The sequence below is a fragment of the Balaenoptera ricei genome, chromosome 18, assembly GCF_028023285.1.
Source record: "Balaenoptera ricei isolate mBalRic1 chromosome 18, mBalRic1.hap2, whole genome shotgun sequence".
NCBI classification, from domain to species: domain Eukaryota; kingdom Metazoa; phylum Chordata; class Mammalia; order Artiodactyla; family Balaenopteridae; genus Balaenoptera; species Balaenoptera ricei.
Window position 1 is genome coordinate 10,416,520 of NC_082656.1, and position 20,504 is coordinate 10,437,023.

Consider the following 20,504-nt stretch of genomic DNA (forward strand, 5'->3'; position numbering starts at 1 on the left):
GTGTTTTGGGAGCAGGTTTAGATTTCCCCCAGGAAGCTCCCAAGATTGCAAATCAATAGAAGATTATTCTGGATTATCTCAGTGGTGCCCATCCAATCATGTGAACCCTTAATAAGTATCAATAGAAGAGGAAGGCACAAGAGTTAGTCAAAGAGATACAGCAGAAGAGGAAGGCAGGAGAAATGAGGCAGAAGGATGTGGAGACCTTGACAAGAACTCAGCTGCCATTGCTGGCTTTGAAGTGTGTCATGTGCCAGGGAAAGTGAGCAACCTTGAGAACAATCCCCAGCTGACAGTCAACAAGGAACCGGGGACCTGAGTCATACAACTGCAAGGAACTAGATTATGCCAACAACCTGAATGAACCTGAAAGTGGATTCATCTCTAGAACTTCCAAAAAGGAATCCACCCAGCAAACACCTTGATCTTGGCCTTATGAAACCAGGAGCAGAGAACTACCTGAACTACGCTGTGACCAGACTTCTGATCTATAGAACTATAACATAATAAACAGGTGTTGTCTTAAGCTGCACCATTTGTGTTAGCTATGGAAAACTAATACAGGCAGTTATAATTGTAGAACATTCTTTCAATGCCATAGTACAATTTTTTACCCATTTAATATTTAGCAATATATATTACAAATTATAATCTTAGTTTCTCAACATTCATAAATTAAGGATATGACAAGAGGAAAAAATACACAAAAAATCAGCAACATAATAGGAAAAAGAAAGAAAACAATTTTGCTTTTTGATAATTACCATAAATAAAATGAAAAGGTAAGCCACATATTGGGAGACAATATGCACAATATATACCTAACAAAAGACTATATCCACCATATATAAAGAATTCTAACAATTCAATAAAATAAAACAGCCCGATTAAAAATGGGCAAAAGATTTGAATGGACCACAAGTGAAGATATCTGAATGGTCAACGAGCACATGAAAAAATGCTTAATATCATTTGTCATCAGGCAAATAAAAATTAAAACCACAATGAAATACCACTCATTCAAATATACACCCAATCAAATGAGTAAAAACAAACAAACAAATAAATAAACGAATAAGATGCCAGATGTTGGCAAAGATGGGAGCACTCATACATTGCTGGTGGAAATGTAAAATGGTACAACCACTTTAGAAAACTATTTGGCTATTTCTTATAATGTTAAATATACCCTTAACCGTATAACCCGGCAATTCCACTCAGATATTTACTCAAGAAAAGTGAGAACATATATCCACAAAAGGCCTATACCTGAATGTTAATAACATCTTTATTCATATTAGTAAAAATTGGAAACCCAAATGTCCATCAAGAGGTGAATGAATAAATTGTGGTATATCTATACAATGGAATATTTCTCAGCTATTAAAAGTAATAAACTACTGAAACATGGAGCAACACAGGTAAATCTCCAAGTTTTATGCTAAATGGAAAAAGCCAGACACAAAAGGTCACATGCTCTCTGATTCCATTTATATGAACCTCTAGGAAAGACAAATTATAGTGATTGAAAGTAGATCAGTGTTCTTAGGACTGAGGGTGCGGAATAAGAATAGAATGAGAAGGATCACAAGAGAACACTTGGCAGTACTTTGTATCTTCATTGTGTGATGTTTACACAGATATTTACATTTGTCAACATGAATTAACCTGTAAACATTTTATGGTATATAAATTATGCCTCAATATAATTGATTTTTTAAAAGAAAAAGAATGGGAACCAAAAAAATAATAATAATAATGACCACTGATTTGGTCTTGAATAGAATCCAAAGCTTGACCTCCAATGCAAATTAAAAATCTGACCATAACTTCAAGATAGGTATTCTGCTGGGTTCTATCCAGGTGCAGCACTGAGAGACTGAGGTAATACACTGGAAAGCCTTTCTCTGCTTCTCTACCAAAAATTAGGCTCTGTTTTAAGTCCTCATCCTCCCTTTAAGCTTTTTCAGGTCAACCCCTCCAAGCCCTAGGGACCATGGGGATTTGGTCATATGCAACTAAGTGCTGACTGTGGATGAGGAAAAGGCAGAGTGGAGAAAGCGTTCCCCAGGATTTCAGTTCAACTCCTTACTTACTGCTGTTTGCTGCTAAGGTCCTGCTGCTGACATGCCCAGAATCTATCGAATAAAAATGCATCTGGGCACAAGGACCACAGGGCTGGGTCTGGAATGCTTCCCAGCTGGTTTCGGGCCATGCATATAAGGTGTTTTCTGGCCATACACACTAGATCTATAATGAGCCATCAACTTGGAAATACATGTTCTGTTTCAAATCTTGTCTTGAAGCATTTGGCATCATTTCTTTTTCCTTTGGACTTCTTGTGCTCAGTGTGAGAGTGAATGAATTTGGCCTTGCTAATAACAGGGTTAGCCATTTCAGCAGTATTAAAAGTACCTTTTCATCCTTCAATGTCAATTCTAACATCATCTCCTTAGGGAGGGCTTCCCTGATTACTTTAGTTACAGCAGATATCTGTCACCTCACACTCTTGTGTCACACTCAGTCACATTGCCCTCCATGATTGTCTTCACTGTGTTTGTCAATACCTGAAATTATCCTGGTGCTTATTTATTGTCTGTCTCCTCCTGCTAGAATGACATCCCATGAAAAAGGGGACGTAGTTTGCCTGTTCACTGTTTCCTGAAAACAGTGCTCAGCTCAGAGCAAGTACTTGATGAATCGTTTGGAATGAATTCAACTATGCAATATAGGAAGAAATTAAAAAAAAAAAGTTATGTGGAATCTACATTTGAATTCTTTCAAACATCTCTATTTATACTTTTCATCAGTAAATATTGTTGAAAATATAAAATTAGGTTCCAAGTTATTTGTCACCTACTGATGAGAGATCTATAAACAAAGGTTGCCAAAACGCAAATTGCTTTTTTAAAAAAGACTTTAATTCCCTTAAAAAGATCTTTTAAATTCTTAAAGTAAAACTAAAGTTTGGTCTCAGTGGACATATTTAACATTATTTAGCTATTAAGCAGATATACATATTTGCTTCATGTAGGCATCAAAGAACTTCAGTTGATTTTTTGCCCTTTTCATAGTTCAGAGGTTCCTATTTCAAAACTGTAAATAAAAGTTAACTGAAAATATGGAAATGTTCAGCATAAATTCACCTAGTGAATAAAATTGCAATAAAGAGAGGAAAAGGTGTGCAAGCAAAGTAGGCAACGTTCTGTTTTTCTTTGATTTATTGCTGAAGGAAAAGAAAAAAGTAATGATGATTCAGCACTTCCCAAAACCTTTATCATTCTAAACTATTTAAAGAAAAAAAAATTATAGTAGAAAAATGCAGCCTGTAGAAAAATATAAAAACAGGACTATCCATCAGCTGAAAAAAAGAAGTCTGAATAGAGAGTACCCTGGGAGCATTTATTTTGAATAGAGTTTTGTTTCTCCTCTTAGGTCCATGGGTTTGATAAATTAACTTAAATTTGGGTTTCATTGTCTTTGGCCCCTTTGACATCACAAAAACTCATTTTTCTACTTGGATTGGTTGTGTAGTGGGTTGAATTGCATCTCCCCAAAATACCTGTGCATGTGACCTTATTTGGAAATAGGGTATTTATCTATTTATTGAATAAAAGTTTCTTTAAGTTCCATAGTGCTTTACAATTTTCAGAAGTTTCACACATTTGATTTATATAATCCCATATTAACCCTTTTTCCCTCCTACCCCTATATTGCCCCTCTTACCTTCCCTCTCCCCACTGGTAATCACTAGTTTGTTCTCCATACCTGTGAGTCTGCTTCTTTTTTGTTTTATTCACTAGTTTGTTGTATTTTTAAGATTCCACACATACATGATATCATACAGTGTTTGTCTTTCTATGTGTGACCTATTTCACTTAGCCTAATGCCCTCCAGGTCCATCTATGTTGCTACAAGTGGCAAAGGAAATAGGGTCTATACAGATAAACTTAAGTTAAAAATCTCCAGATGAGATGATCCTGGATTTTGGGTGAGCCCTAAGTCCAGTGATTAGTGTTCTTATGAGAAAAAGAAGAGGGAGTTTGTAGACATACAGACAGAGGAGAAAAAAACAGAGGGAAAGACAGAGGCAGAGATTAGAATGATGCATCTAAAACCTAGGAATGCTAACGATTGCCAGCAACTAGAAGAAGAGAAGCTAGGGAGAGGCATGTGGTAAATTCTCCCTCTGAGCCTCCAGAAAGAACCAACCCTGCCGACAACTTGATTTCAGACTTCTGGGCTCCAGAACTGTGAAAGCATATATTTCTGTTGTTTTAGGCCACCAAGTTGTGGTAATTTGTTATGGCAGCCCCAGGAAACAAACACAATTGTATATGGAATACCTCGTTTTATTGCACTTTGCAGCAACTGCGTTTTTTACAAATTGAAGGTTCGTGGCAACACTACCTCGAGCACGTCTGTCCGTGCCATTTTTCCAACAGCATTTGCTCACTTCATGTCTCTGTGTTACATTTTGGTAATTCTCATAATATTTCAAATCCTCCACCAACAAAAAGATTATGACTCGCTGAAGGCTCAGATGCTGGCTAGCATTTTTTTAGCAATAAATTATTTTTAAATTAAAGTATGTACATTATTTTTTTTTTTAGACATAATGCTATTGTACACTTTTCAGACTACAGTATAGTGTAAACATAACTTTTTATTTTGGAAAACCCTAAAATTCGTGACTCACTTTATTGCTATATTGGCTTTATTTCAGTGAAACCCCACCTGCAAGATCTCCAAGGTATGTCTGTTATGTTTTAAACAAACTTTCTTTTGCTGTGTCTAAAAGTTTGCAGAGCAAGGCATCTGGTTACTTTGCAGACCACTGTGGGGCACTATAATCTGTATCTCTGGGAAGTAGCCTTTGAATGGTCTTTAATGAAAGCTTCTGTAGGCTCTGCTACATTCGAGAATTTACTTTGGGGAACAACAGTGACAACTTCAAGACTCAGGAAAAAGAATCTCAGCAACCTGGGGGCCAATTGAAAACTCTACTTTCTCATTTAATAACACTTAACATTCTTGGGGGACAAAAATCATTTAGTAACTACTTCCCTAGGAGGTAAAAGCAAATTTTCTTTGAAATGCTTACTTGGCATAGCTGTTCTTTATTCAGTGGTTCTATAATATTTTGATTTTAATGTGTCATATGAAAAATGTACTTCAAATTACTAATAAAATAAGTAAAAGTAGAGGAGGGGCGAGGATGAAAGTCTGCGTTCTTCAGTGTTTACAACATTCACTAAGGGCTTGGGCTATAATATTAAATTTACGATAGACAAGATAAAAATTTAGGAGCAATTCTATTTATTTAAAATGCACTTGAGAAACTTCCCTGGTGGCGCAGTGGATAAGACTACGTGATCCCAATGCAGGGGGCCCGGGTTCAATCCCTGTCCAGGGAACTAGATCCCACACTCATGCCGCAACTAAGACTTCGCATGCCGCAACTAAGAGTTCGCATGCCGCAACTAAGGAGCAGGCGAGCTGCAACTAAGGAGCCTTCGAGCCTCAAGTAAGGAGCCTGCCTGCTGCAACTAAAGTAGCCCATGTGCCACAACTAAGGAGCCCACTGGCCACAACTAAGGAGCACATGTGCTGCAGCTGAGGAGCCTGCCTGACACAACTAAGACCCAGCACAACCAAATAAATAAACAATAAATAAATAAATATTAAAAAAATAAATAAACAAAATGCACTTGAACTTTCAGAGCTCAGTAAATAACTTTACTATTACTCAGTCATTTAAACAAGAAATTTTAGAAATATTTTTGACAACTCTTCTCTGTACCCCCAAATCCCATCTAAGTATCTTCTAAATACCAGTCCTTAGTTGCACTGTCTTAGAAAAGGCTCATGTCATCCCATGACTAGACGTTCACAGTATGTTTCTAACAGTTCTCCCAGCTTCATTGTCTATTCCAATCCACCATCCACACTGTTTCTAGGCTTATATTTTTTTCTAGAACAAGTCACATGTTGTGAATTCAAATTCCTCAGCATGATACAAAAGAACTTTTCTTATCTGGCACTGGTCTATGACTGTACACAGAAGTATTAATTCTATGTAGCTAGAAGAATAATTCATAAAACTCTCTTAATTGAGATATAGGCTAGTGTTTCTCAAACTTTAATGTGTATAAAAATCATCTAGGGATCTTATTAAAGTGCAGACCAGGATGATGAGTGGGGCCTGAGAGTCGTGTTTCTCATAAAGCTCTTAGGTGTTGCAGATGTTTCTAATTCAGGTACCACCCTTTGAGTGGCAAGGATAGAGTGAAGCCTTAAGCTAAGTGTCTAAGGTAAACACTTCTCTCTTTGAATATAAGTGTGGGTCCTCTTCCATTTCCTTTTTGGTTCTCTGTCAGCTTCTTCTATGAAAGCCCATGTAAGAGAGTAAAGTCCTTGAAGACAAGGACCACGACGCCTTCCTCCTTGGGTCTCTCCTCTAGGGTCTAGCGCAGCGTGTGACACTTAGCAGTCATTCCACAGGCTGTCTACAACTGTAACAACAGTTAATAGGTTAATTTATCACAAGAGCTTCGTAGACATAGTGCTAAGGGGCCGCAGCAGGAGCTCGCAAAAGAGGAACTGTTTTTTCCAGCTTCCATTCGAGTTAGGTGTGTGTACGCCACTGAGTCTAGCAAATGGGATGTGCCATATGCTGCTTCCGGTCCTGGCCCACACGAACTTTCCACATGTGGTCCTGCACATTCTTTTCCTCTCTGTGGGCTTGATGAAGACAAGTATGGAGGCTGTGGAAGCCAGCTGGTGAAGGTAGCAGAGACAAAAGAGAGAAGGAGCCTGTGACCCTGTATTACTGACTGGAAGAGAGCCACTTGCTGTTCAGGATCACTCATTTTTGATCTTTCATAAGTGAAAAATAAAAGTCCATCTTTCTTGCGCCATTATAGATTTTGGGGTCTGTTTTTACAGTAGATTGCATATCCTGCTTAAAGCAGCTGGAATTTTGTAACTTGGCAGAATGATACCATGATATTAGTGTAAGATCAATGTTGTTTTTGAACTGGTTATGGTTTTCAATTTTGGATGGAGGGATGTTTGTAAATATAAATACCTGTTAAATTAGCTTTCTTTTTATTTATATACCCATGTTCAAAGGTGGCTGAACCAGGCTAATTGTATACCACAAAAACCATGTTCTGATTTGAATACTTGCTGTTTTATTTAGAATTTTTAAATACTCACTTTATTTGGAATGTATCTAGTTTTACCAGTGAAATGCAACGTAGAAATTGCAGGTCTAATGTTTTTCTTACAATAATTAGTAGCAAAATTATGAGTAAGTTTGAAATACTGATGGTTCCTAGGGAAATATCTAAAATACAGATGTTTTCAAACCCATAACCCATGAATAAAAAGAACTGCTTTTTGAAACTATATTTCTAATGACTAATATTCAAAAGCACCATATGAAAGGACATGATAATTCAAAATTACCTCTATGGGTAAATAGTTCCTATAAAATGTAATCATTCCTCCAACTTAAGAGGTAGGAAGGATGAGGAATTTAGCAGAGTATTTGAATAAAAAATATCAGAGACATAAAAAAGTATAAGGAATATAAGGAAAATCAATAGGGTTCTGTTAGAAGTTATTACTAATCCTTGCACTTTTACTTATATAATCACATTATTTATAATAAAACCCTTTTATAATTATTGGCTGTAATATATATCATCCAACTCACAGAATAAATGAAACTGAAGGGATTTCTGAGCCTTTTCATTCAGAAATGAAAAAGAGAATTGATTTCCATATTACAGATCATTGTGGAAATAAATTACTAAATGGTCAGATGTGCTTTGCTTTACATCTCTGAGTATCATTTGTGGACACGTTATTATTTATAGAAAACGTGATTAGTCTTCAAATGTGAAAAATATAGATAAATGTGTTATATTACACATTTTTGTAAACCAAGCAGGCAAAACTCCATTAACCTGTTAAACCAGAGGGATAGCCTTTCAGATAATAGTTAGCAGCTGCCGGGATCCCTGACGCTAGGAGGCAGAGGATGTTTGCATCAGTGACCATCAAACGAGCTCCTCGTTTCTCTTAGTCAATTGTTTCCGTTTCTGTCTGCACCAGAGTTTTCCCTCCAGGATCGAGCAGGGGAGAATAAACCAGATACTGCATGATTTGAATTTTGAGTTTGTTGCTTCTCTTTCTGAGGTTTGAATGTTACAAGGTCTAAGCAGAGTTTGCAAGCCAAGGAGGCAGGCTGAATCTGGCCTGCAGATAAGTTCTGTTGGCCCTGACAGTGTCCTTGTTTTTCTCAGGAGATTGATTGTACAAAAAAGTCTGGACTGTGGCTTCTTTCAAAACACATGAAATTCTGTGACCAGTGGTCCAGGATCCTGCTTGTGGGTGATCAAGTGAAGCTGAGGGGCTGCCACCCCTTTTTGGTGGGAAGAAACTTACTGCATTCTCTTCCTGTTTTATTCTCCCAAGCTGAGATCATGCATTTGCCTGTCCAGCCCATGCTGGCATTTCTGTTTGTAACTCCTGTGAAGAGGAATGCAGAAAATATATGGAAATGAGAAAAAATAATTAAACACTATGGGTTAATGAGCTGCTGTGATTATAGAAAAAGCATAATAATGTTGCTGAAAATATTATCTAGTTTATAAAAATATAATAATTTCTGAGAGAAAAAAGCAAACTATATTTTCAAAAACAATGTTTCAATGAACTGATCTAAAGCTGTCATGATAGACTGCCACCCATCCTAGACCATTGTCTCTGTGTCCCATTTGCTAAAACCAGCATTCACTGGTGTTGCCATTCCACTTTGTAGAAACATGTCAAAAATTGAGAAGTTGAGGAACTGATAAAAATCATGGCAAAAAGGAGTTTCACACAAAAATGTGAATGAAGACTGGGAATTCTGGGCTTCCCTGGTGGCGCAGTGGTTGAGAATCTGCCTGCTAATGCAGGGGACACGGGTTCGAGCCCTGGTCTGGGAAGATCCCACATGCCACGGAGTGGCTGGGCCCGTGAGCCACAACTGCTGAGCCTGCGCGTCTGGAGCCTGTGCCCCGCAACGGGAGGGGCCGCGATAGTGAAAGGCCCGCGCACCGCGATGAAGAGCGGTCCCCGCACCGCGATGAAGAGTGGCCCCCGCTTGCCGCAACTGGAGAAAGCCCTCGCACGAACCGAAGACCCAACACAGCCAAAAATAAATAAATAAATAAATAAATAAATAAATAAATAAAGTAGTTATGAAACGCAGCTTTCTAAAAAAAAAAAAAAAAAAAAAAAAAGACTGGGAATTCTTCCTTTGGGTAAAAGTACAGAGACGAGTGCAAAAGTGAAAAGAGTGTTAGGGCTTGCAGGGCCCTTAGGAGTTATGTAGCCCAGGCTTTCATTTTTGTGGTTGAGTCCATTCAGGCCTAGAGAAAGTGACTTAATCGAAGTCAAAAAAGAAGCCAGGATGAAGCCCGGCCAGGGTGGAGCTATGCCCTGACACTCAGCAGAGAGCTTTCCATCACCGAGGAAATCCCTGGGGAAACTGCTCGGGGTTTTAGAATCGTAGGATGTTGGAGTTGGGAAGAACCAGCTTAATCCTGTTACATTACCTTTGAGGAGGTAACTGGAGGAAACAGGATATAGACCAAAAAATCCTTACTAAAACCCAGGAGGACCGTTCAGTGCAGTTTCTTCACTGGCCTGTCCAGCCTCTTCTCATGCTTTTGTCCTCTGTGTTTACCCCTCTCAGGCCCAACAAGTGTTTCAGTATGAGCCCAGAAGCTTCCCTATTCAGGGCCTATGCAAGTTTTAGTCCTTTATTCTAAAATACACTCTTCTGCTCCCTTTCTGGCTGATTCCACTGCTCAAGCTTCGTCCTAAGTATTACTTTTCCAAAGAAACTTTCCCGACCTACCTGATTAGGTGGGTGTCCCTAGAAGTCCTGTTTAAAGCTATTAGCAAAATGAATAACATTAATTTGTGTGGCACTAGAGGCCAGTATACTCTTTGGGTTCACTTTGTATTAATCATTGTACTGTTTACTTAAATTTTACTTTTATCAGATTACATAGTGAAAAATGTTAAAGGTTCCACAGTGCTTGTTGTGAAAAATAGCATCCCTGTTCCTGGTCTCTGCCTTACCACTTTATTTCTGCTTCCCAGAAAAGACACTTTTAACTGTGTGTGTGTGTGTGTGTGTGTGTGTGTGTGTGTGTGTGTGTGTTGGCGTTAACTCCATATTTCTTAATAACATAATACTGCTATTTCTTGATTTTGAAAATTTAGCTATTGATTGCCTACTATGGAAAATGAGGTCATATGTCTTTTATATCACTCCCTTCTCACACCTAGACACACTTCCCCTCCCGTCATCTTCCCAGTGCATTTATATCATAATTTCTAGTTAGATAAGTATGTGGTGTTTGTATTATTTTGAATATGTGTTATGCACAGTTGAGCCACATGATAAAACGTTATAATGTTTCCTTTCTTAGATACTACATATTCCTTTTATATAATTTTTATGCTCACTGCTCTTGCTAATTGTTTTTTCATTGGTTAGTTTTTAATGTATTAATACATCCTGCTAATTTCCCCATATCCTCTTGCATATGTGTAAATCTCATCTCAGAATGTGTGAGCACATTAGATACTAATTTCGTCTTCTGGAGGTAGGTGTCCTCCTGCTCCAGCCTGAATAGGTCGTTTGCCAAGCTCGCTCTATCACTGTTGCCTGGGACTTTCCTGCACTGTTGCCTGCAATGCCCTCTTGCTCTCTTCCACTGTGGGATCTCCTCATTACTAGATCCCTCTCTCAGAGGCCACAGATTAGTCATTTTTAAAACATCAAGATGAAGTAATATCAGTGACAAGTGTCTCAGAACCTCAAAGTAATAAAGGCATTCTTCTTTTTACACTGGATATTTAATCACATTTTGTGTTTTTAAAGTTGTAATTGGTTTTTTATGCCATTTTATGTAAAATAAATCCTCCCTTTCAACATCTGTTAGTGACTATTTTTAGTTTTAATATATTACCTTTCAAGACGGTAGCAAGGGCAACTGAAGACATGTTAAATATATATCACAGTTAAGTCATGCAGAAAAAAGTGCTTTTCCCCTTTTGAAATTACAGCTTCATATGTAAAGGGTTGAGTAAAATGGGTGACAGATTTGTAATGTGCTCAAGTGGAACAATTTATATTTTATGATTTCTAAGACCAAAGAGATGAAATCCACAATATTCAATTATGGGTTTAAATACTTGTAACTAGCAATCCCAAACAGAATCTTAGCCAAGACTTTTGCAAAACTGACAAGCTGATTCTAACATGTATATGAAAATGCAGAGCACAAAGACTTGCAAAGGGAGCCTGGAATAAGAAGAAAAAAAGTCAAACTACCAGAAATCAAGACCTGTCATAAAGCTACAGTAATCAGGATAGTGTGGTATCTGTGCCTGTATAGACAAATAGACCAATGGAACAGAATAGGGAGTTCAGAAACAAATCCACACATATATGTCACCTGGCTTATGACAGTGTAATGGAGAAAGTTCTTTTCAATAAATAGTGTTGGCATAATTGGATATTCACATGGGGAAAAAAAGGACCTTGACTCTTATGTCGTAGATCACAGAAAAAAATCAATTCCAGTGGATTTAAAATCTAAATATGAGAATAAAGCAATAAAGTTTTATAAAGCCCACAGGATAACATCTTCATGACTTTGGAGTAGGCAAACATCTTTTAAAAACAATATGCACTAAACTACAATGAAATTAAAAACTTCTGTTCATCAGAAGAAACCTTTAAGAGAGTTCAAAACCAAGTCACGCATAGAAAACAAGATATTTACAATATATTCATTTGAAAAGAAACAAGTCAATAAGAAAGAGACAATCTAGTAAAAAAATAGCAAAAAAACTTGAATACCACTTTACAAAAGAATATTCTGATATCCAATAGGCACGTGATAAAATGCTCAATACCATGAATTATTCCTCTATAAACCCACCAGAATGGCTAAAATGAAAAAGGCTTGCTGGTTGATGAGGATGCGGAGGCACTGTAACCTTTGTGCATTGCTGGTGGGAACATAAAATGGTGCAACTGCCATGAAAAATAGTACTACAGCAATTCCACTTCTGAGCATATGCCCTAAAGAATAGGAATCAGAAGCTTGAACAGATACTTGCATGCTAATGTTCATAGCAGCATTATTCACAGAAGCCAAAAGATGAAAAGAACCCAAATGTCTATTGACGGATAAGTGCATAAACAAATTATGGTATATATACCTACAATGGAATATTATTCAGCCTTGAAAGAAATGAAATTCTGATACATGTTACATCACTGATGAAATTTAAAGGCATTAGAGTAAGTAAAAGAAACCAGACATAAAAAGATAAATATTATATGGTTCCACTTATAAAGGTACCTAGACTAGTCAAATTTATAGAAAACAGAATGCTGGTTGCCAGAGCCTGGGGATTACCAGCACTGGGAGTTACTTTTAATAGGTGCAGAGTTCCAGTTTGGGATGATGAAAAAGTTCTGGAGACGGATGGTGGTGACGGTTGTACAACAATGTGAATGAATGTACTTAATGCTACTGAACTGTACACTTAAAAATAGCTCAAATGGTAAATTTTATGTTACAGATATTTTACCACGATAAAGAAAGAGGCTTTTGTCAGGAAGGATATGAAATATGTAACTTTCATTCATTGCTTACGGGTGTGTAAATTGGTCCAAATATTTTTGAAAACTCTTGTTAGTATCTATTGCAGCTGAACATATGCCTACCCTTATCACTCAGGAATTTCATTCCTAGATGCATGTGTCCAATAGAAATTAGTACATATCTCAAATATATGCACAAGAATGTTCAGCTATATTATTTTTACTAACCAAAACATGGAAACAACCCAAATGTCCATCAATAGTACAATGAATAAATAAATTAAGATATATTGATCAGGGCTGGCTACATAATTTACAGGGCCCAGCACAAAATATTTAAAAATTCAAGTGCTTTGTTAAGAGATTATTAAGAATTTCAAGATGGCAACAGCAGAGCATTACACCAAGCAAAAGGCTATGTGACATTGCACAGGTGACATCCCAGGAAGCCTGCCTGATATTAATACAGTGCAGTACTACATGGCAATAAAAATAGGTACAACCTATTGCTACATACAAGCGGATGAATTTCACGATATATTGTGAATAAAAGAAGTCAGACACAAAAGAGAATATACTACGCGGTTTCATTTCTATGAAGATTAAGAACAGGGAAAATAGTATACAATGGTAGAATTTAGAATAGTGGCTACTCCAGAGGGATGTATTGAATGGGAAGGGGCATGAGAGAGCCTTCTAGAGTGGTGAAAATGTTCTATATCTTGATCTGGATTATGGTTACACAGATACATACATGTATAAAAACATAAATGACAGTACTTGTCTGATTGAATATGAAAGCACTCGTGGTGTCTGCTGTTCCTACCCTCCAATCCCTGTCATCCAGGCACAGATCTCAATATTGTGCTCTGGCTCCTGTTTGGATGGGTGGTGTTGCATGGACGTGTGGCTCAGAGAGCCGTGGAGGAAGACCCTCCATGCTGACGTGCTCTCTGATTCACAGCACCCACATTCCCATTGTCCACTATCAACCTCTGCTGTCCTGAGATACTCCTCAGAGCCAGGGACACCAGCCATGCCAATTCACACCCAACACACTCAGAAGTCTATCTAGGATACTTAGGTTATGGGCAGAAGTGCCTCACATGACCTAAAAAAAACCCTACATTGTAGCACACCACGGCTGTACTTTGCCTTCATTTTCATGAGACATTATTTCAGAGACCCTCCTCTTTTCATTGCAATGTAATCAACAGATTTAACATAAGAAAAAAAATACACATTTAGAAAGAAAACAATTTTCATATTAAAAACAAAATAAAAATAGAACATTAGAAGGAAATTTACTCTAGTAATAGAGGTCATTCAGTTAGCACATACTCTTGACTGGTGACAATTGGCTGAAGCAGCCCTTGACATAGAGTGGACCATAGGGTTTGAATTCTTGGATTTCCTTTTTGAAGCAATGAATGGTGTCATCCACACAGGGGCAAAGAGACACTAGCCAAAGAACTGTCTGCCTTCCCACTCAGTTTGAGAATCCCTGGCATTTTAAGGACATGCCAGTTTTCCTTTTACGAGAAAAATACTTCTCTGCTATGCATCAACCTCTCTGATAAATCATGGCTATTATTTCTATTATAATTATCTTTATAAAAATTCAGTCTTGGGACTTCCCTGGCGGTCCAGTGGTTAAGACTCTTTGCTTCCACTGCAGGGGGCGTGGGTTCGATCCCTGGTCAGGGGAACTTAGATCCTGCATGCCGTGAAGTGCAGCCAAAAAAAAAAAAAAAAAAAATTCCATCTTTAATATCCTGGGATATTTTAACACTGTGTGTAAATTTAATATGGAAAGCACAAACCCGTTATTACCTGTTTTCTTGGAGCATAAGAGAATAAATGGATAAGAAAACAGAGAATGGATAAGAAAAAATGGTAGGATTGTTGTCCTTTGACAGCATGGGCACAGGCAGGGTCCTGCCCAGCACAGAGGCCCAGTACGGAACTGTGTGTGTGTTGGGAATTACCATCCTCAAGGGAGAAACCCTCAACCAATAGAGTATGGGAGCTGGTGGATGAATGCTTCTTCCCATCTTTCCTCAATAGATGATTCAAAGAAATACTCTATTCATTCCTCAGAAAGTCCCCAGAGGGATCAAGCCCCAGTTGCCCATGGAAGTGACCTTGATAACACACCTTTGGCTTTACTTCCTCCCCTGTTTCGCTTTCCTCAGTCTCTCACTGCTGATCCATTTGATCATCTCCCCAATAAATTACCCGCTTTGTCTTTGGGGAGAGGGTGGATCACCCTGGGCTAAGATGCAGGGACCCAGTTTCCTTCTAGCAAGGGCCTCAACTGTCCCCTAGAGCTTCAAAGCCCTCCTCTGGATTTTCTGCATCTAACTGGCCAATGAACAGAGAAAGTGTGGGCATATGAAAAAAGAAGAAGACTCACAAGCATAGGGGCTAAGCCAAAGTTATATATATATTTTATACCCTTAACTAGTCTCTCAGCCTCTTGAGACCCTGAAATTTCTTCCTCATTACTTCTCTTTAAAGAACCAAAATTAGATCCAGCCTGGAGAAGAACCTTACTCCTGATTCTGGCAAGAACCAATTACAGGTTTGCCCCAGAGAGGTGCACTGGGATGAACTGTCAAGGGTTAGGAGCAGAAGAGCCCAGGTAACACAGTCCTTCATCTTGAGGGTCTTTGGAAGGTTTGGTTGGTTCTTTTTAGTCCTTGGTTATAGGTACAAGATGGCAGACATCACTGTGAATATGTCTTTTCTCAATAAAATGTAACCATTAATTATTGCATGCCTTCTGTGTGACAGGTGTTTACATTACCTCCCTTAATCTTCAGATGATCCATAAAGCAAGTTTCATTAACCCCATTTTGAGCTGAGGAACCTGAGTCATTAAGTGATTGGAGCTGTAGTTTGCTGGCTACTGCTGTGTACTCATACCTTCTTCTCTGAATACTTCTTTCATGTTCTGGCTCTCTTCTGAGCAGCCATCTCTCACATCCCATATATTCAAGGGTCTGGAGTGAGATTGCCAGATAAAATACAGAACACCAATTAGGTTTTAATTTTAGATAAACAATGAATTTTTTTTGTATAAGTATGCCCATGCAATATTACTGCAAATATTGCATGGTCATAGTTATACTAAAAAGTTATCTGAAATTCAAATTTAACTGGGCCTCCTGTATTTTTATTTGTGAAATCTGGCAAGTTAAGGTGAGCTAAGTGTCTTTCTTATGCATTGTTGTCCCCTCCACACCATTTCTGCTTCCTTAGAACTCGCAACTTTGAAACACAGGCCTTCAGACTCCACTTTCTACATGAACCCCTCCTTGTTGAAGTTGTCTGCCATGCTTGTTGTCACTCACGTCAATTCATTGATTGTTTTAGCACCTGATTCACTTTCTTTCTCATGGTAATAATTATTTTTTATGATTCCAATATCCACATAAATGACACTTCAATACCCTTGCTTTTGATTTCTTTTACCTTCTAATTTCAAACATCCCAGTTCAACAGGGGAGGAGCATAGGGATTGTGGAGAGTTTTGCAGTATTAAATAGGATGGTCAGGGAGGCCTCACTGAGGAGATGACTCCGAGCAAACACCCTGAAGAGGGACCCAGCTCTGTTGACACTTGGACAGAAGTGGTTCAGAAAGAGGAAATCATAAGCTCAGAGGCCTTGAGGCAGAAGTCTCCCAGGGTGTTTAAAAAGTTTTTTGAGAACAGAGATTTTTTTTGTCTTATACTTGGTGGTGTTATTAATTGTGCCCAATAATTTCTTGCCTACGGAATAATTCAGTAAATATGATGATTCAAAGAATACAATAAATTCCTGTGTCATAAGTGAATGAGAGGGGGCACCTTGATAGAAGGTTATTAAACATATTTGGAAATCAATTCCTGTCCTGTGGCAGTATTTAGGATTTTGAACAATACGTAAAATAAAAGCATAAGTTAAATAAGTAATTAAAATTACATACACCTAGAGAAGTGCATTTAAGAGGTGCAGTTTGAGTGGCCACATTTCTGTAGCTTTTCACAAACTTTAGATTCCTTTGCTTTAAATTCAGTAAGAATCTTGAGGAATGGAGGTAAGGAAAGGTAGTGAAGATTAGATATTAGTTTTAGCGGTTTATTCAATAAAGCTTCTTTTGGTGCCTGCCAAGTGAGAAAAGCCGGATATATTCTGGTGCCAAGAACAGAGCTCCACACAGTAAATATTTTGTAAGTTTCTGTAGAACGAATGAGTGAATGAATGAACGAATGAAATGAATTTGGGGGGGGGTGGTCTCTCTTAAGTTCCCGGATTTGACGCCTAGAGTATCAGAGCCAAATTTCCAATTTTGCTTAATAATTCCTGTACTATGATAGAGGGTGATAACAAAGAAAATCCTTAAATAAAACAATGAGCCTTAACGAGTAGGTGGTAACCAACGTTGCGCCGAATTCTGTCCGTACTAGGCTTCCGTAGTCTTTCCGCCCCTAACTCGTTTACGCCACCGCGCCGGTAGTGATGTCGCGAGATTTGGAGCTCGCGGGAAAACTTGTTTGCGCGTCCGGAGCGGAGGGCGAGCGCGCGGGAAGTTCGAGTGTCGGACCCCGGGAACTCGGGCTGGCATGAGCCTCTGGGTGGACAAATACCGGCCCTGCTCCTTGGGACAGTTGGACTATCACAAGGAGCAGGCGGCCCAGCTGCGCAACCTGGTGAGTCGGCGGGACGGGGCGGGGAGAGCCGGAGGAGGGGAGGCCTTCGCCCTCCCGCTTCAGAAGGTGATGAATGCTGTGGAGAAAAGTAAAACTGGGACGAGGACACGGTGTGGGGGCGGGGACTGTGCTTGTAAACAAAGAAAGTCTCCCTGAGGACTGTCATCAGAGCCAAAGCTTGAAGGAAGTGGGAGAGCCCACAGTAGGGAGCTCTGGGGGAGGAGTGGAGCGGGTAGAGGGCATAGCAGGTGCAGAATATCTGAGGCAGGAGTGTGCACAGCCCGTCACTCGGGAGGCCACTGTGGCTGGCTAACCGTGGGCCAGTGGGAAGAGGAGTAGGAAATGGGGAAGTTTGGGGGTGGGAGGAAGTGCCGATACCGTAAATTTTAATAGAGTGAGATGGGAAGGCTTTGGAACGTTTTGAACAGAGACGTGACATCATCTGACTTTTTAATAGGCTTACGTACAATTTCTTGGTGTCATTGCCCGCATTTACAAAAAGGAAGATATTGGGTTTATTAATTTCTAAGGTCATTTTTAATTCTAAAATATGTGGTATTAGGTTGTCCTTGAGTTTAATTTCTTAACGGAAGATTTTTCTTTTCCCTGTCGCGATGCCTATTTTTATGTTGTAGTTGATAAAAGTATCTAATGGCAGTGCTTTGTGAAAAGCAAACTGAAGTTTGTAGAGAGTGGAGATGGAAGAAGGGTCTTGAGTAGAAAAGCCACTTATCTACTATTTTTAAGGGCCTAAAGTACCACTTCCTGATGGAAGTGTTTTTGCTCAGCGCTCTGGTCTTCCAGTACCCATCTTTTTCAGAATTACAGGTACTATTTGTAAAGTTTTTTTTTTTAGTGAGAAATTGTAATAAAAGAACTCCATCCTTATATATGAAAGGCATTAGAAAAGTTGGTGGTGGTGTGAGAGTGAAGTGTTTTTTTTAAACTCTCTTTTAAAATTATTGGTATTCCAATACTAATACTATACTAATTTTAAGTAAATCTATTAATTTACTATTTTATTTATTTTTAGTATTTAAAATACTATTTAAATAAATCTAAATAAATATATCCCATGGTTAAGAAAATCAGAGTCAAAGCTATTCTAAGAAAATGCAATTTATAAATGAATACAGCTTCATTTATAGACAAATTGCATTTTCTTACAGTAGCTTCGACTTTGATTTTCTTAACCATGGGCTATATTTTATATTCTATTGCCAGTTTTCTATTATATAGAATTTGGAATAAATATTTGCACAAAAATTTAGTATATTAGTCTTGTGTTAATAGATTTGGCTTTTCAAAAGTATTCACCTGTTTACCTTTGAATCTACAACCTAATAAAAGTGTGAAACATTTGCAGCATAACTTATTTTTGGTGAGATAGAAGTTTAAAAAAATGAAGGCTATATTTGTGGAGTACCTACTATTTTCTATGCATTGTCTTAGGTAAATAGTTCCTTTCCCTGACACTTTTTTCTTTCAGTGCCAGAGATAGATGAGTTTACAAAGTATTAACATTCACTGTAACAAGCACTTCTGTTAAGATACTTATTTTCATTTTTTCTAAAACGGTTATTTATAAAACTTTTGCTCCACAAGATTTTATGCACCTGAAGCTAAGGTCTGTGTTCTTGTCATCTTTATAGCCTTCATAACACTGATCCCCAGACCTGACTGAGCATCAGAATCACCTGGGAACGTTTTTAAAAAACAATCTTGTTTTGAAATGTAGCACTGTCAGCGTCCCACTCCATTCCTTTGCTCTTAATTTATAAAATTACACAGACCGACTTGCGACTCCCTGCATCTGCATTTTCTGAAGGCTTTCTCTTGCTGACACCTCTAAGCAGACTTGAAATGTCAGGGAATTAATGCCCTCTCTTTCTCTCCATTCACTTTCCCAAGCCAGCAAAAGATTGATGAGAGGTAGTGTATCATACTCCAGCTTCTCCACCCTTGGGTGGTTTAATAGTGTGGTGTATTTTTCACTGGCTTCAAGAGTATCCACAGCAGGATCACGCCCCAGGTGCCCAGAGTGGTATTTAAGTTAACAACACTGTTGTTGGCTGCCTTCCTTCCTTGCTTTCCTGCTTCCCTACAAAGTTTTCCTTTACCTTCCAAATAAAACCAGATGCACTCGTTTCTTATCAAAGGGACTATTTGTAGAAGCCCAAACTACAACAGGCATCAGTCTCAGTTACTGAATCATAATCTTGTGGATGGGGTCCAGTAATTAATTAGTCTTTTTATTAAAAGTTCTCTGGAAGATTCTGACAGTCAGCCAGGTTTGGGATTTCTTGCTTTCTAGCATATAGTGTTGTATCTTACATGTACTGTGCTAGATATATAAGTTATATAGCATTAATCCCAGGGGGATAATCAGCATTTCAGAGTTAAAGATCTGTCTCTCTCTATATATTCACACACACACACACACACACACCCACACATTTTTGAAGTTTCATAGGTAGAGACACAAAATATTTGATACTTGAAAAGTAGTTTACTTCCACACGTTGGGCAGTAGTTTGGGGAAAATGCCTTGTTCTTTTTTTTCCAGGTGCAGTGTGGTGACTTTCCTCATCTGTTAGTCTATGGACCATCAGGTGCTGGAAAAAAGACAAGAATTATGTGTATTCTACGTGAACTTTATGGTGTGGGAGTGGAAAAATTGAGAATTGAACATCAGACCATCACAGTAAGCATTTCACTTTGAGGCCCTCCAAATATTTAGAGCAGGGATTTTCAGTCCTCATCATATAGGACCCTTTGCTGCCCAATGTGTGATTTAAGTAAGAATTTCACAGGTAATCCTGGTGTACAGGTTTGAGAGTTGCTGATTTACAGACCTAACTATTATAACCAGACAAAAGTTACATTACGTTAGAGAAGAAATATGAGCTACAGGAGACTTTGGGTAAGATGTAGGTGGTGGGATTCATTTCAGATTCGAATTAGTGTCAGCTGGAACTAGAACTCAAGTTTCTAAAGTTCATTGTTCTGAGAGCAGTAGTGGGTATGGAAAGGGAATGATTTGGAGAAAAATTTTAAACGTGGAATCCGGTGACTTGGTAAAGATTGGGCATCTGACTGACTGGGAGAGGAGGCCTG

The 20,504-nt window shown here is 38.4% G+C and overlaps 1 protein-coding gene across 5 annotated transcripts in view; it reads left to right on the plus strand.

Moving 5' to 3' along the window:
• RFC3 (replication factor C subunit 3) overlaps positions 1 to 20,504 on the plus strand; it is a 775,950-nt gene that overhangs the window by 216,544 nt on the left and 538,902 nt on the right. For 4 of the 5 annotated variants that reach the window (XM_059902817.1, XM_059902818.1, XM_059902819.1 and 1 more), the window contains exon 4: positions 19,954 to 20,091. In XM_059902817.1, the coding sequence (XP_059758800.1) occupies positions 19,954 to 20,091 (138 nt within the window). Of the gene's footprint in view, positions 1 to 17,185; positions 17,388 to 19,953; positions 20,092 to 20,504 lie in introns of those variants that run through there. The other variant, XM_059902821.1, reaches the window with a different exon arrangement.